We start from the raw sequence: 17192 nt of genomic DNA on the forward strand, positions 1-17192 counted from the left end.
ATGCTTTGTTTCACATGTGTTTGCCCCCTGCCCGTTTTCGATGGCAACCCTTTGCTGTCTGAGTGTCTCTGATACCTGAAAAACATCCCCAAAAGGGTGTGTGTAACATGACCGAAGCCGCTCCGTTGCAAACAGTCAGCCGTATTCCTTGACGTCCTCCACCCCTTGCGTGTAAACTGAAGAAATACTAAAGAGAACAAAACGTTTGAGGCGTCACGTGGGCGCCAGTTACACCCCAAACACCGTACTCTGAAAAGCCTTCGTCTTGGCACCGCTTTAGAATTGGTACAACTGCCTTTAAACTTCTACTTTCCTCTGTGTGAGCCTTTGCTCCTCTGAGGCAATGTTTCGCTCTGCTCAGTGACCTCCCGGATGACACCGACTTCTTGACCCTAGCTCCAGGGTGCAGCACTTACTCTGTGTGTGTGGTGGTGGTGGTGGTGGTGAAAAGGAGGGGGGAGTGGCCGCCAGGAGCGTGCAGATCTGGTCTCTCGGCACGCCTGACGACGTGTTGTGCTAGTGGATTGCTGTGGGGTATGACACCATGCCGAACAGGCGTTCCTCAAGATTGACGTTTGAACTCGCCAACACTGAATCCTACTGGTACTTCGAAGGAAAATAAAAGGACACTTTCGAATCAGGGACGCAGGCACGCACCGCTCCATGACAGAAAGAGACGTGTTCAGCACGGCCATCCCAGGCATTCTTCCCAACAAGACGTCCCTCAGAGTCAACAAAATCGGGGTAGTGGACGAGCATAGTGGAAATAAATGCAAACGTCCCCCCCTCCCAAAGGCGTGTGTATGTGTGAGCACGAGATGTGCTGCATTTCATACATTGAACTGTGTGACCTGGTGAGGTGGAGAGACCGGAGACGTGACGAGATCCCGCCTACTCCCACCGCCGTGCTCTCCAGACTTTAGCGTGGGGAGTCTCTAGAGCACCTTTCGGAATGTGAGAGTTTCACACACGTTGGGGGAGTAACAGAGCGTGTCGGCAGGGGGGGGGAGTACACGGTCCTCGAGAGCTTCGCCGGATCCCCACCAACGTTTTTTTTTAGGGGGTCTTCCAGCATTCGCCTAGATGCACTACCCCGACCCCCATCCCCGGTATCCTTGCCGCCGTTTCTGAGCCGCACGTTTTCAGGGGAGGAGTACAAGTTGAGCGGACTTGGATGCATGTCAGAATTCGACGGTACGCGCGCTTCGTCCTGGACGGCCACCAAGAGGTAAGCCGACGCGCCACCTATAGCAGGGGTGGGCCTTTGGCTGTATATTGCACATAATGGGTCGGCTCCTTTCGGGTATTGTGGAATGAGATTTCAGTGCGGAGTATTCAGTGGCTTGAAAGTGCTCGCCCGAGTCTCGATCTCAGCAGGCCAGGGCTTGCCCACACACCGTCTCTCTGCCTCAAGGGAATTCCCTCTCTGTACGTCACTTCACCTCTTTTTTCGCTTCCTTGTCCTCGCTTTTAAAGTTAACATCCACGCATTAGGATCAGCGCGCTTACTCCCTGCGTTCACTAAAGATCGAACCCTTGGCGAACCATCAACGCTATTGTAGCCTCCGACATACATGCAAATGACTTCGCCAGATGTGCAGGCTCAGCAAAACCAGCTGGAGCGTTTCCCTGTGTGCGCGTCCACGGCATTCACTTCGCCACAGGACCTGCTTGAGTTCAAGGGTAAGGACCTTCCAAATTCACAGAAAACAGAGGAGGCCAACCGTGAAGATCATGAGGCGGATTTGGTCTTCAAAACGACACCGTTCCGATTTATTGTCCTGGGGCTGTTCGCAGCCTTTGGCTTCATTAACCAGATACAGTATGTGGGCTTTACCACGATTATTCGCGAGACGGAGAGTTTTTTTGGTGTCAATGCGTTCAAGGTGAACGTCCTCAGCCTTTTGGTTCCGATGGTGTACGTGATTGGTGTGATCCCTGGCTGCTATCTGTACAACAAAGTAGGTCTGCGCTACGGTCTCATTATCGGCACGGGACTGAACGCAACGGCATCGGTGATAAAGTTCATAGCAGTCTGGGCCCCTAAATATCCCCTCCTCGCTATTGCGCAGGTGCTCGTGGCAGGGGGCCAAATTCTCTTCCTCAGCCTTCCCACCCTCGTCGCTGGCATTTGGTTCCCCTCTAATGAGCGAACGGTGGCCACATCTGTGGCGTCTCTTTTCAGTTTTTTTGGCATGGCCGTTGGCATGTTCTACCCGCCATACGTCATCTCTCTGCCGGACAGAAACACCCAAAAAGAGTGGGGTGCGTCGATTGGGTCGCAATGCGCCTTTTCCATATTGGTGCTCACTCTCACTTCGCTTTTCGTGAGCGACAAGCCCAAGTATCGCCCTTCGGTAACGTCAGACGACCTATACAAGCTACCGCTGTTGAACTTTCTAAAATCGCAGCTAAAGGACCTCAACTTCTTGCTATTGGCCGCCGCCTTTGGCCTCATCACGGGCTCTATGACTGCCATTGCAGCTGTTATGGAGCAGCTTTTACGGCCTTTTGGCATTGAGGAAACCACAACAGCCATTCTCGCCTTTACCGGCATTCTGGGTGGCGCCTTGAATTGTGCACTCGTTGGAAGATTTGTGGGTCGCACGCATTACTACAAGTACACAGCTATAGCACTAGCCACCTTGTCGACCTCCCTGTTACTCGTTGTGGTTATTGGCATCAAGACGATCCAGGAAACAGAAGGAAAGATGACACTCTTTTATGTCCTCGTGCCGGTAATTGAGTTTCTCGTGCTGCCGCTTGTGCCCGTGGTGATGGAACTGGGGGTAGAGCTGGCCTACCCCTGCCCAGAGACTGTCCCTACTACTATTGTTCTCGGCTCCATGTGCTTTTTTTCGTTAATTGGTACGGTCGTATTCTCACTCATCATCGGTGTGACGCCAACCGTGGAGAGAACCTTCTCGGTGGTTCTGGTAGCCCTCATTCTGTCCGCTATCAGCACCGGGGCGCTCGTCTTCGTGAAGGAGACCCTGCGCAGAAAGGCTCGCGACGAAGCCCTCGGTGAGAGCGCATGTGATGAATTCGCGCCTAACCACGGGACTCCGATGTAAGAAAATTGTGTAATAAGAACGACGATAGTGCTTGCATACGACTGAAAGCATTCATGTAGAGCCGCTCTGGTATTCGTTGTCAAGCTGTGGGTAAGAGAAGAAGCTCACCCTGAGGAGCCTCTTGTCAGAACCTCGCTTTGTTGTTGCTATTGCCGCATAACGTGTCACATCTCGTTTTTCGACCCCGTTAACTTTATTTTGCAAGAATCAGTGTACACGTTACTCTGTTGCCTTTTCCTTTGTTGTTTTGTTTTACCCCTTAATGCTCACCTTTCCTTCAGGGCGTGAGCACGCCATCATTCGTATGAGGGGCTATAAATTGCCCGGATCGCGCTCAAGGTGAAAAAAAAAACAGGGGAAAGCGTAAAAATTCTTTTAGTATTTGTTTGCTCGCTCTTGCTGACCCACCTCTGGTGGTGATGGGAGGGGGATCCACTACGCACGTCGCGGAGAAGTGGGGGCGATGTGTCCACGCCAATGTAGACCAGGGAGGTCCCAGATGTGACGCCGTTGGGGCGACCTAAAAACGGGGGAAACCCTCCCCACTGCTCGTATGCTCGCTAGTGTGTCAGGGCAAATCGAAATTATCTCGCTTAGACCTCAATTGCTCGCCCTTTTTAGTACCGTAAACCGCCCCTGTGGGTTGGCCGCGTGAAAACCGAGATGGGGGGGGGGCTGGGCGGAGCGGTTCTGAGGCGATATGCGAAGCGTGGGGATGGGTTCCATTTTGATGTAGATAACGTCTTCATGTGGCCTGGAATGTATTGCTGGAGCGGACGTGCGTGTGGGTGGCTGACTTTCACCCTACAATGGTGTTCTGAGACTACAGTCAGCGTGCAGTGTAGCTCATGCTCTCTCGCAGGACTAACAAAACGCATTTTTTTCCTTTTTTCCTTTTTTCCTTTTTTCCTTCCCCCCCCCCTCCCCGCCATACACACTTGTTTTGCAGGTTGTTCTTCCATTGTCTCGGGGGGGGGGGGGGGGGGGGGGGCTCATTGAATTTCTTCAGAGTTCGCCCCGCCGAGTCGTACCGGTGTGCCTCACCGTGTGTGTGGGACCTTTCCTGTTGCTGATGATCGGCCAAGTAAGGGTGCTTTGCAGTTGACTGATCGTCTGTGAGTCTCTTGTGAGCCACACTTACGACAGCGCGCATCGTGTCATCCAGACGATGAGTCATCACGGGTGAAGCAGGGTGGTCACTGTGCCTCGGTAGTCCTGGCTGAAGAGGTGGACAGCAACTGCGTGGGAGCGCATAGCGGTCACGAGTCTTCCCAGTCTTCCTCGCCTCCCCCCTCCCTGCCTTCATCACTGTCAAATAGGGTGGACGTTTGATATGTTTGCGACAGTAGAACCGCGAGTGATTTTCAAATTGGATGGGATTCCCTTCCTTCTCCCTCTCAACTGGACCGTCGCATTCCAATCGGTACCTCTTGTCTGCCTTCCTCTCCCTTTTTTTTTCGATTTTGGTACCACGTGAGCAAAAGCTGAAAGTCTCTTGACTTCACCGCGTGTTACATCGAACTGCCTTGTTTTCTCCTCACCATGTGAGAGCTCTATGCACATATTTGCTTGCATCTTCTGATTTGTAATTGCCCTGAGCAGATTAGTGGGAAAAAAAAACAGAAAACGAAGCTGGAGGGTGTGGCCGTGAGGTCTGACGATCCTCAGTAGACAAAGTACGTGGCGAAAGTGACTCGCGGAGGTCAGGGCACGTGGAAGAAAAGCAAAATGTCTCAAGGCCGAGTTGCGCTGTGCTGCATTGCGTATCCGCCTTCAATAGCCTCTTATGAGGGCTATCTTTAGCGTACTTGGTACCATCGGAGCCGAGCGTTCGCAAGCCTCTCTCTCTCGTTGCCCCATTACTCACGTGCACAACTCCGAGAACAGCGGGCACACGCTAGTGTTCATCCACACACATTCCATGCCTCAATGCGTTCATCTGCGGAGCTATACACTTGGCTCTACTCTTTTTCTATTCCACATTATCTTTACTGAGGGGGGGGGAGGAGGAGGGCGAGGGGGAATATGCGCAATAGTTTGACAGGAGATCGCGTGTAGTTGTCTCCCGTTCTCTCTCTCTCTTTCTGTCCCCGTCTTTGTGTGATGTGCAATAAAGCGGTGGTGGATCTCTCCGTCTCGCCCATTTTTGCTCGTCCGCTCCTCGAGTTGCTTTACAAGTTGAAACGACGGTCGTTGGCCATGCAGTACCTCCTCTTGGCCACGTCGCGCATGGGCACGTTTCAGACGTGGTCCCCGGCGCCCATCACGAACACCAACGATGGCACGACCGCTTTCGTGTGCTTAAAGCCCAGAAATGCCATACGCCACACATGCTCCCGATTCGTCGCACGTCGCTCAGTGCAGATATGCTGGAGTGCGTTAGTGTGCCTGAGCACTGCGATGGCGCTAGCGATTCAGCCTCGCTACAACATGGGCCGCCCCGCTTACACAACTCTGTTTTCACTACAAGTCGTCTGCCTCGCGTTTTTTTGGGTGCGCATGGTGGCTGAAATCATCGCCAGCGGACTACTCAAAGGTTCGCACAGCTTCCTACGCAGCTGGTGGAACTGTGTGGAGCTGGTAGTAAACGTGTTTGGCCTCTTGCAAGTGATTCCTCCGACGTCGCACATTCGCTGGATACGCGGCTTTGCGGCCCTGCGACCGCTTCGTTTCTTTTTCTCTGTCCCCTGGTGGAGGCAACAGCTCATTCTACTGGGCCGTGGTTTTCCTCACTTGCTTGATGTGTTGATCACCCTTGGAGTGTGCCTGTGGGCGCTGGCGCTCGTTGGTGTTATGGAGGTGGGTGGGGAGCTCTACCAGCGCTGCTACATCACGAAAGTGCAGGCCCCTAGTCCGTACGCAACCCTTACGCTACCCTTCCTGCTGCGGAACGTCTCGACGGCGTGTGGCCTGGGGCTGTCGTGCCCCCTTGTCTCTCCAGAGGTCACTGTTGAATGCCTCTCCATCGAGCACGCCCGCCGCAACGATCTTTTGACGTACCAAAACATCGGGCCGGCACTTTTGCTCATCTCCAAGGTAGCCTCGATGGACATGTGGTTTGAGGACCTCGAGGACGTCATGAACGTCAGAGGCCCTGGCGCCGCCCTGTACCTCGTCGTTGTCGTCCTTGTCGCCCTCTTTTTCTTCGCCCTCTTCACCAGCGTTATCTACAACGCCTACGCGAACTTCGACATGTGGTGTTCACCTCCCGCTGCGGTGAAGGGTGGCTCCGTAGCGAGACGTCGTCAGGATTGCGGCGTGCAGACTCAACCAGTGCGGTCGCCGACGCGACCGGTGCACCTGGGTCAACGGACATGCTTGGTCGGGGACTACGGTCAGCCAGAGGGTGATGTGCGGGATCTGAGCCCTTTCAACGATGATGGCGGTTGTAAACATGCGGTCACCTCTACGTTGTACATCCATGCAGAGAACACCGTTGTGTCGCACAAATCTCCCCGTGTGTTGTGTGATTTTATGGGCGGTCATTTGTGGATGAAGCCCTGGACAACGCCGCGCGATCGTGAGTCTACTACTACCCCTGGTGCCGGCAATACACCGCTGTCTCCTTTCTTGGCGTCTCTGGTGTGCAGCCCACCTTTTGTAATTACGCTTCTGGCTCTTTCCATGAGCCAAGTTGTGATTCTGGCGGCGGTGTCGACGTCTACGCCCCATTCGACGGCCTGCGTTCTCCGGAAGATCTCTGCGGCCCTGGCCATCGTTTTTATCGTCCCCGTCGTGCTGCGAGTTCTCGCCTTCGGAGTAGTACGCACTTTGACTGACTTCTGGAACTACGTGGATGTTTTCAGCGCTGTAAGCGGCGTTCTTGAACTCGCCATGCCGACTCTTTTCAACAATCGCGTTGTCGGCGCTTTACGAGTTCTGCGTTACATACGTCTTGTGAAGTGCTGCTGTCCGGTTTATCTGTACGGCAATCCCCTCAAAAGTCTCATTTGTTTTTTTTCCTTCATATTCGCGATGCTCACGCTGTTCGCGTTGCTGGGCACCCAGCTGTTTGCAGGGACCTATGACGCAGCAGCAGCACCAGCGGCAATACGCAACGGAGATTTCAACACCACCTGGACGGCTCTGCTCGCGTGCTTTCGCGCCTTCACCGGTGACATCTGGACTCGTTACATGGTGGCGGTGAGCGAGGGCCGCTCCATCGCGACCGGCTCGCTCTTTTTCGTCACGCTGCAGGTCTTTTCGCTTGTGACTTTGTTTGCCCTGGGCATATCCGTTATTATACTCGGGTCACGCGACGCGGCGCTTGCCGAAGATGCGCTCCGTTCTCAGGAGTCCCCACCACTTTTGCTGTTGCCTCCGATGAAAGCCGATGACACCATCGCTGCGGAGGTCGGCGCTAACAGTATCTGTCGCGACAGCGGCGGCTCTCCGTCACTGCACGTCGGCGCCACGGGTCGCTCGTGGCGCCGACGTCGCCGCGGATGCGTCAAGGCGGCAGGGAGGCTGAGTGGGGGGAAGTGCTTTCGCGTACGCGGCGACGCCTTTTTTTTTCTGGGACCGTTGAGCCCTCTGCGAGTGCTCCTGCTGCGCGTTCTCGGATCCCCTTTCTATGCACTCATCAGCGCCCTTTGTGTGTTTCTTGGTGACATTGCCCTTTTTTTCGAGCAACGCCACCTGGACACCCACACTGAGCGTGCGCTTCACATTTTTAACATTGCCTACCTCGTCGTATTCGGCATGGAAATGGTCATCAAGTGGCTTGCCTATGGCGTCGTCTCACCGGGCCTTCCCCACGGCGAGGATGACGACCAAGAAGCCTCTGCTCGGTATATGCCAGCCTACTTTATGTATCCGCTCAACTGGGTTGATTTTGCCGCAAACAGTCTCTCGCTCGCGGCAATTTTTCACCCACGTCTGCGTGTATGCCGAGTTATTCGCACGGTTCGTCTTTTAACTACACAGGAGCGGCCGAACAGGACCTTCTTGGAGCTCGTCAAGCTTTTCCGGCACTTAGTGAAGGTTCTCCCGCTCATTTTGTTTCTCTACGTCTCATTTGCTGTTGCCGGGATGCAACTGTTCGCTGGCGGGCTTTTTCGCTGCAGCGATCCCGTCGTCACCGACTGGGATTTGTGTGTTGGCGAATTTGGCGCCTCTGTGATGGGTTACACGGGCGCGACAACGGTTGTTCAGAAGCGCACCAGGGAACGGGCCGCTTTCCACTACGACGCGTTCGGGCCGGCGCTCCTGTCTGTGTTTGCTGTGACAACGGTAAACCACTGGGGTTTTTTTATGAACGACGCAATGGCCGTCACCAGTGGGCCGATGTCGTACAACCACTCTGGCTACTACGTTGTGTTTTTCATTGCTGCGCTTCTCTCGATTCGCTTTTTTGCCATCCGCATCATCGCGGCGAATTTGGTGGCGGGGGTACAGCGTGTCATGAGGGAATCTCCCGGCATAACAGGGCGCACGCAGGACCAGACACGCTTCCTTGCTTCACGAGAGTGTATCGTCTACATGACGCAGCTGGGGCGCCTCTCTCCGCCATTACCTGGTCCTGTGAGTAGACTTTTTCACCGCATCCTCTCAGCCCAGCCGCCCCACTGGCCAAACACGGTCTTCAGTTTAATTATGCAAGCTGTGCTTGTCATTGTTTGCGCATTTCTTTCCATCACTTCTGCGAACGAAGAACTGTGGCGAATGCGTACGGTTCTGGGGTTGTTCTGCGTCGGGGTTGCGTTTTGCGGTGCAGAGGTGGTGATGGCAGTCTGGGCCTACGGTGTTCGGCACCTGAGCCGGGCGTGGTATCTGGCCGATGGAGCGCTTTTTACTCTCATGGTCGTTAGTTTCATGGCTCCACAGCTTCGTTTCATGCGTGTGGCGATGTTTGTGAAACTAATCAAAGACGCCAACACGGCCCTGGCGCTGCTGCCTGCGATGCGCCACATACGGATCTTGCTGAGCTCCGGTGCGCTTGGTCTACTGGTTCTCTTCACGTACGCAGTGGTGGGAACTGTGCTTTTCGGCGACGTCGCCTCCGACGGCGTTTACCTGACCGAACAGCGAAACTTCAGTACCGTCCTCCGGTCGCTGCTATTGCTGTTGAACTGCAGCACCTTCGATGAGTGGCACCTAGTCATGCATGCGTGCTTTGACGGGGCCGCATGCCGCGGCAATGTGACGGCTACTTGCGGCCACACAACCAGCGCGGTGCTTTTTTTTGTCTCTTTCATTGTCGTTGAGAGCCTCCTTGTAGGTCAGCTCATGTTAGCCTCGTTGGTTGCCGTCTTCACCGTTCCGCTTTTTGTAGACGTTATCCAGCCGTTTATAGAGGTGCGCGATGTCTGGCGTCTGGGCGTGGGTGCCGGAAAGATTTCATGTGACTGCGAAACCTTTTTAACCCTTCTTCCCCGTTTCCCGGCCAGCATCACCGATGGCATATCCAGCGAGACAGCGAGCGAGGCCGACATGTTTGCCTTTCTGTCTTCACTTCAACTTCCTCTTGATGAACACCTGCAGCTGCGCTACGAGCACGTCCTTCGCGGCTTTGCATACCGAAAGTACAAGATTGACCTCATCGACGATGGAGCTGACTCGCGCGCCTCGGATCGAGTAACCTACCTCACGGTTGGAGAATACTACGGCCAGCAGCTGCTTCGAAAGTACTGCAACGGTGTGTCCCGTCTGGCTCAGGCCAAATCGGAGGGCATGTGCCACCTTAGCGCTGGGAACTCCGCGGCGCCGCTTCCGTGTGACAGCGCTGGAGACCACGATGTGTTTCGTCTCCACGGCGACGACCTCCTCGTACCCAAAGGTGCACTACCGATCCCAAATTGTAACGTGTTTCTGTATACCTTTCCCGGCGAGAGCAACGACAGTGGTGCTTCCCTATCCACCCAGTAGAACAGCAGCTATCCGAGAAGTAGAAAAAAACGAAGGTGACACGAAGCCCCAAGTCGAGGTGTGCAGTAGGTGCTCGTGCGTCTTTGCAGATAAGTATCTCTTTCACCTTGGGAAGAAGTCGACGCGGCGTTTCCAGCGGCCAACGCTATCCGATGCTCACGTGAACCTCACGGCACCACACACACACACGCACACACAAAGCAAAGCAAAGCAAAGCGGAAAACCGAAACTTGCTGGTGTAAACACGTGCCGGGTGAGACGAAGCTCGTGTCCTGCTCCCCTTGGACAAAAAAATTTGTATCCTGTCAAACTGCGCGCATGCTCGACGCCGCCTCCTTCCCATTGGCGTAACCCGCCCGTCTGCCAGGACTCTTGGGCGACGGCGGGGTCTTCTTGCGTCGCCTCTCCACGAAGTGGCGCGGCTTCCTGTGGATCAGGAGCTCCTGGCAGCCTCTGTGCGCTTCTCCTGCGCCTCGTCACACAGCCGCCATGTTTGACCCCATGCATATATATATATATATATATATATATATACATACCCAAAGTACCTCCTCCCCTTTCCCTGGCGGGTTCACCTGTTTTCTCCTCACAGTTTTTCTTTGGTGTCTTTTCTACGCCGCCATCCTTCCACGACGGGGAGCTGGGAACGTAGTTGGCGCTCACACTACATGCACATGCTCACTTCCATTGGCGTTTCTGTAACTTTTTCGGGTGTGCTGCCTGTCGCTCCCGTACAATGAACGATTTATCGTTCTTCCTGCTCCACCACCGAAAGCAAACCCTCACGACTCAGCTGCTGCGCGACACGCTTGATTTTGCTAAACCACGAGACGAGGAGGGTGTTCTTTTCAGTTGGCGCTGGCACTTTTTATTGGGGACTCTGCCGATACCGGCAGGATGCGATGTGAAGCTTGACGGCTGCCGAGCGACTTGCGAAGCATGGCAGCGGGAATGGCAGGACGCAGGCCACCGACTTGAGCAAGCGTTGCGCGAAACACCGCTGAGGTCAAGGAAAGCAGTGAAGTTCAGCGAGTCGAGCAGTGACAGCGACGAGCCGCTGACGTCGGGCTCGAAAGTCAGTCCGGCTAATGCATCGAGCGCGACTGCGGATGGGTGCACAATCAACCCTCTTGCGCCGGATCCGGGGAGCTCCTACGCGTTGCAGTTTCAGTCAGACATGGTACGGCAGGCCGTGGCGAAGGATGTAAGTCGTCTCTCCTGGGATGTTCCGCCGTTTGACGATATCCGTACGAAGGAGATTGTGGCGGACATTCTGCTTAAATACAGCGTCGTGGAGAACAAGGAGTACAAGCAAGGATTTCACGAGCTTGTGGCATTTCTCTACTACGCTTGTCATCGTGACAAGATTATCGGCGAGCGTTTTGCCCAAGAGCACCCGGCGCTGCGCTCGGGAACCTTTTTCGACTTGTTTGATCGAGTCTACTCTGACCTACCGGCTGCGGTATATGTGCTCTTTCGGCGGATCCTTAGCGAGGAGGGCGGCGGCCTGTGCCTCGCCCAGTGGTACTATGCCAGCACTTCTAGCGGACAGAGTGGGGTCGTCGCCGCATGCGAACGGGTGCAGGTGAACTTGCTCGCACGCGTGGATCCCGCCCTGCAACATTTGCTGGATGTTGTGTACAAGATTGAAAGTCCTGTTTATCTTGTGCGCTGGCTGCGGCTCCTCTTCCTGCGCGAGTTCCCCTTTGAGGAATCATTGCGTATTTGGACAGCGATCTTCTGCGAACGCTACGTCGTGGTGGAGCAGCAGAAGGCTCCATTTGTTTTGGACAACAGCCTCGCCCTCTACTTTGCCGCGCAGATGCTGCGACATGTCCACGATGTTTTGGCTATCAGTGCTGAGAAGGCACTACAGCTGTTGATGAGGTACCCACCCACAGAGTGTGTTGGCGACATGTTGTACGCAGCCATCCTGAGTAACTGTGACTCGCCCCTCTCTCGTCACACGCGTCCGCCGGGGACCGTGTCTCTCAAAGATGCGCCCGCGCTCCCAGCAGAAGTGACACTGCATCAAGGCGAGATGCTGTCGCGCGTTATCGACAGCCTCGAGGGGTGCTGGTTCCGTGATATTCATGCCACATCAGAGGAGCAAGAGGTGACAACAGAGATGTATATCCAATCCATTGCCCGCCTTAAAAAGGTGCGCGACGTTTTGCTTCACGGCATTGGGGACTAAGCTGTTTTTTTTTTGGGGGGGGGTATTCTATTACTCGAAGCAGGTGCGACTGCAAGTGGTTACCCACAGGAATACTCTTGCATAGGCGTGAGTCCGACAACTCGACCGCTCTGTTTCGACCCCACGCCGTCGTCTCCCCAATCGCCCTCAAGCGAAGAGCCTCACTTCTCAGCTGTGATGCCTTTCACTTTTCTCTTCTTCAACAGATGTAGTGCCTATTAGGGGGGTTCAGGGTTTCATGTCAAAAGAGGATGCCGGGGGCTGAGTGGTACTGAGTCTTTGTCGAACGAGCCCCGGGTATAGCTCTGCTACACTTCCTAAGAATCGAGAAGGGAGATCTTGAAAAGCGGGCCTTCTCGAGTCAGGGAGTTTGCCTGCGGCGATGTTAATATGGAGGATGAGTTCTTCACGGCTGTGGACTCACTTCCCTTCGGGGCCTCTTCATCTGATGTGTGATCAACGCTCCGAAACAGCGGGAAGCGCTGACGTCCCGCACGGTGCCATTGATGCGGGCTCTTTGATTGCGCTTCGTTGCCCACTGGATTCACTCGCGCTAAAATTTACCCCCAAACATGAGTAGCGGTTGAGAACAGCGAACGTGTGGCTCACTTTCACACTTACCCGGCCAGACGGAAACACCGATTGTTCAGCTCGCAAACAGTGAGACACGTGGTGTGAGTTCGTGGACGATGTCGACATCTGCCGCGCTGTTGCTGGGACCTTTTACAGGGGCGTTCGTCGTGACCATCAGGTCTACCCCCCCCCCAAGTACCAAAAGACGTGTACAGCTCAGGGCATCTACCAGGTTTCCAACAGCAGTGGCAACCTCACCTTGGGAGCGAAGCACTCCAGATCCGATAGCCACTGCGTCTTCCAAAAAGCTGATGCTGCTGGTTTCCCCGCTGCCGGATGGGGAGGAGGGGGGGGGCGTCGGTCCTGGTCGTTATCATCTATTCCCCGTCACTCTGCTTCGAAGCCGCGTTACGTCTTTGCTCATTTGCAAGACATGCACAATGCCGCCGCCATAAGCGAGACCACTACCATATAAAGCACGTCTGGTACGGCTCTTCAGCAGTCGCTAATCGCTTCCTAATTCAGATCTTTACGTTCCTGTTAGCTGAGCCCCGGCTCACTGCCCCCCCCCCCCCCCCCCCAAAAAAAAAAAACGGGGGTCTTATCGTGGAATGGCCCGACAGTCTGTTTCTCGTTTTCGAAGCTCCCAACTCCATGACACCAGTTCTCGGTGAATGGCAACATGGAGCGATGCGTGAGACTAAAAAAAACACGGGGAGGAGAGGTGGTTTCTGATGCCCGTGGATCTGAGCAATGCTCCCTCTTTTTCTATTGCCTTCGTTTCTGTCGGCACCCATTGTATCTTCACTATATTTCCCGATACCACGGCTGGACATTGTCCCTGCTGGAACTCGAGCACAGCTAGCACTTCCATCCCAATTCTTTTCTCTGTCGTTCCTGCGGCTCTGTTTACCGGGCATGTGTGCGCATTTTTATCTTACTTGCTGTTTAGCACAGAACAGCGACGCACAAGCAGCTCCGCAGCTCCCCATCCGTTCACTCTGCTATCTATCCACAACACAACTTATCGTCTCTTTCACGCAGACTGCTGCTTATTCCTTCCCACTATGTCTGTCGAGCCTGGGCCGACGAAGGCGGTGCTGCTAGTGAACTTGGGCACCACAAGTGCACTGACTGAATCTGCAATTCGCAGATTCCTGTGTCAGTTTCTTTCCGATCGCCGTGTCATCGACGTGTCGCGATTTATATGGTACCCGATTCTCTACGGGTTTATCCTGCCCTTTCGGCCGCGCAAGATTCTGCCGTTGTACGACTCCATTTGGATCCACCATGGATCTGGTATTCTCATCAATGGCAAGACTGAGGGTTCGCCTCTGACTCTGTACTCGGAAAGCCTCGTTGCCAAGCTGCAAACCGTGATGAATACAAAAACGAATGGAGCGGTGGTAGTTCGACTCGCGATGCGGTATGGCGAGAACAACATTCCATCGACACTCAAAGCCCTACACGACGAGTTCCCTACCCTCCGTGAGATGGAAGTGCTTCCGCTATTCCCGCAGTACACCTCCACGACTTCTGCATGCGTTTACGATGAGGTGTTCAAGTTCTATATGGATGAAAAGCGCCGGTGCGTCCCCGGGTTGCGAACCGTCCGTGACTACGCTGTCCATCCCGTCTACATCGAGGCTGTGGGCTCGAGTCTCTTAAATTGCATAAAGGCGCACGTTACTACCACGGCCCCTGCCGACAAGGATTGGAGGTCAGCCGTGAGGGAGCAGTTACCGAACTTTGGCATCATCCTCACCTACCACAGCATCCCTCTCCGCTATGTCGAGGAACACGATGACTACCCCCAGCGCTGCGAAGCCACTACCGCCGCTGTCAAGGCTTACCTTGAGAAAGAATCCGGCATCTCCTTCAGCCCCTGCCTCGTGCATGTTTACCAGTCCAAGTTTGGCAACGAACCATGGCTTGGCCCTACCCTTATCGACGCGGTTACTGCTTTTCCACTTGCACCCGACAACCTCAGAAAACAGGCTTTCAGTGAGGAGCACCACAACAAAGCCCTCTTGACTAAGCAGGCCAAAATTTGCTTTGCGATAGCGCCGGGTTTCGCTGTGGACTGTGTGGAGACCTTGAGCGAAATTCAGGTTGAGGCTCGTGATTTGTTCGATGCAAATGGTGGCCACGAGCTCATTTACGTCCCCTGCCTCAACGACACCGACGCCCACGTGAAAGTTCTGGCCTCGGTGTTGGGAGCGTGAATCACTTCTGGAGCAACTAAGTTGTGCCCACTGCCCTCCCCCCTCCTAAGGAGTGTTTCGCCTTCTTCGCCATGCATCAACTTTGACTTTTTTTTTACAGGACGCATGAATGTCAAGTTGTGCTCTTAACAAAGCCGCAGATTTGTGGACGCAGCCGAAAATGCACGTACCTGTTAAATTTGTCCCTGTGCCGGCTAGTCCTTTCCTTCCGTGTGTCTGTGTGTGTGGCTGCCCGCACCGATTCTGGATCGCTGTAGCAGTAGCAGCAGCAGCAGTGATTCTAGACGTAGGGCGAGCAGCCTCTTGACTTTCCACGCCGAATCTCAACAGCGCTCAAAACGGCTCGGCTAATCGGCAGCCCCCCGCTCCCCCCCCCTCCACAAACAGGCACCGAAACGATTAACCACTGCGCTCTTGCGCGCGCTTCTCTCCTCTTGATCGGTTTCCACTCTCTGCCTGATCGTCGTCTTTACTTCGTTGGCTAGCTTAGCGAGGATTTCTCGACGAAGGTCCCCTGTACTTGAAGGGGCTGTATTGAGAGGCAGTTCGCCTTCACCACCCTTTTCGAGTCTCAGGACGGAGAAAACCCTGAGCACGTGCACCTGTGTCTGAGAGTCTGCTTCCTTTGTCCTCTTCTTCTTCTTACCCCTTTTCTCCAAAACTTTTCTCTCTCTCGTGCCGTGTCCTATTCGTGCTCAGTGTTGTATTTTGGGTTGGTCTGAAGAGTACCGAGGCGGCTCCCATCGCTGCCGGCGCCTCCTCTTCACTTGTCCCCCTTATTCGAAGATGGAGTTTTTCCAAGTTGTCGACCCGGTGACGCTGGAGCCGACATCTTGGGCACACGTGGCGCTGGAGCTGGTGCTGACTGTCGCCTGTGCGGTGCTGCTCGGTGCGTGCTTGCAAGTGTTGCCCGAGAAACTGGTGCGCCGCTCCAAGATGGTCCGTGCTAAGGTGCCTGGCGCTTTCACGAAGGAGGCAGCCATCCCCGCCACCAAGCCTGCTGTATCTCCAAAGTCTCCCATTTCGGGACCGGCTACCCCCGCCACCACCGCCACCGCACTGTCGACCACCCCCGCAAAGACACCGTCGCCGAAGGCTACTCCAGCGCACACATCTGTTGTGGCAGCGAGCACTCTGAACGACGTCTTGGAATCGTTTTTCGAAGGCGAAAGTCTTCTCGACGAGGCTCTACTGGACGCCACCGCGCCGTTTGCGCTACCAAACGAGGGGACACCGACAGCAAAGCCGACGCCCCTGAGAGACCCGAAACGGATCTCCAATGGGACGAGCGCCTTCTCCAAAGAGCTCTCGTCCAGGATGACCACAGGCCTCCACAGTCAATCCCACCCCGCCGCCCTTGTACCCCCTCTTAAGGGAACATCAAAGCCAGCGGGGGCGCACGATACGATGGAGAAAAACCTCGAGGACGTCCTGGACGCATACATGGCAGAGGAGCAGCTGCTGGATGAAGCCATGCTGGACAGTGCGCTGGAAGCAGCTCAAAAAAGGTAGCCTCCGACATATGTGAACGCGTGTGTCTGCACAGCAGGAAAAAAACCACAGATCAACGGACGATGGCGAGTGTCATGCCCCGCCCGTTTTTCTTCGGTTGTCGATATCCATGCTTTATGTGCTCTTTTCTTCCCTCTTCGCGGCGGTGGTGAAGTGATCCAGCAGCTGATTTCATTTCTGGTGCTACGCTGCAAGGCTCACGCGAACGGATCTCACCTGGTTCACAATGTGTCTTCGTTTTGTTTCTCAAGGCTTTGGCTCTTGTTGTGCCGTGTTGCTGGTGTGGTGCTGTTGGGTGTGTTGCCGCTCTCAGTGAAGGTGCGTGTGCGCCTGTGTGAGAATGAGTGCTAGAAGCATTCGTCGGATTAGTGCACGCATGTGCCTTTCCCCCTTGAGTAAAGCTCCTAGCCCTTCTGCCTTCTCCGTTTATCTCCCTCTCCTCATCAGTATGTGTGTGTGTGTGTGTGAATTTTGTATTTTGCTGTCGTCAGGTTTTTCGTCCGCTACCCAGAGAGCAGAGGACCCACATGTGAGAGGTGTAGTGATGTCAAACGAAGACATTGACGACTAGTACCGCTCAACGGTTCAGTGAAGAGCCACACCACACTTTCGCTCTCCTCCTCGCTTGGTGTGCCTGGGACAGCTCCTCCCCCATTCCGGGTGGGGGTGCTCAATCACGTCCAGAAAACAAAAAGAGTCGGAGTTGTACATGTGGGCAGTTGGACTGGAGACAAACACTCGCTG

General features: G+C 54.6%; 5 protein-coding genes across 5 annotated transcripts; all 5 read left to right on the forward strand.

Annotated features, from left to right (window-relative positions):
• Positions 1–1574: 1574 nt before the first annotated feature.
• JKF63_05531 (uncharacterized protein) lies at positions 1575–3074 on the forward strand (the record flags this gene model as incomplete). Its single annotated transcript, XM_067901489.1, has 1 exon — positions 1575–3074. The coding sequence occupies one exon, from the start codon at positions 1575–1577 to the stop codon at positions 3072–3074; it is 1500 nt and encodes a 499-aa protein (XP_067758164.1).
• Positions 3075–5273: 2199 nt separating this feature from the next.
• JKF63_05532 (uncharacterized protein) lies at positions 5274–9941 on the forward strand (the record flags this gene model as incomplete). Its single annotated transcript, XM_067901490.1, has 1 exon — positions 5274–9941. The coding sequence occupies one exon, from the start codon at positions 5274–5276 to the stop codon at positions 9939–9941; it is 4668 nt and encodes a 1555-aa protein (XP_067758165.1).
• Positions 9942–10677: 736 nt separating this feature from the next.
• On the forward strand, positions 10678–12138 carry JKF63_05533 (uncharacterized protein; the record flags this gene model as incomplete). The annotated part of the gene is made up of 1 exon (XM_067901491.1): positions 10678–12138. One exon carries the CDS (start codon positions 10678–10680, stop codon positions 12136–12138), a length of 1461 nt encoding a protein of 486 aa, XP_067758166.1.
• A 1640-nt stretch (positions 12139–13778) lies between these two features.
• JKF63_05534 (uncharacterized protein) lies at positions 13779–14936 on the forward strand (the record flags this gene model as incomplete). The annotated part of the gene is made up of 1 exon (XM_067901492.1): positions 13779–14936. One exon carries the CDS (start codon positions 13779–13781, stop codon positions 14934–14936), a length of 1158 nt encoding a protein of 385 aa, XP_067758167.1.
• A 786-nt stretch (positions 14937–15722) lies between these two features.
• JKF63_05535 (uncharacterized protein) lies at positions 15723–16448 on the forward strand (the record flags this gene model as incomplete). The annotated part of the gene is made up of 1 exon (XM_067901493.1): positions 15723–16448. One exon carries the CDS (start codon positions 15723–15725, stop codon positions 16446–16448), a length of 726 nt encoding a protein of 241 aa, XP_067758168.1.
• Positions 16449–17192: the final 744 nt, after the last annotated feature.

Source organism: Porcisia hertigi, chromosome 17 (assembly GCF_017918235.1).
Source record: "Porcisia hertigi strain C119 chromosome 17, whole genome shotgun sequence".
Lineage (NCBI taxonomy): Eukaryota > Euglenozoa > Kinetoplastea > Trypanosomatida > Trypanosomatidae > Porcisia > Porcisia hertigi.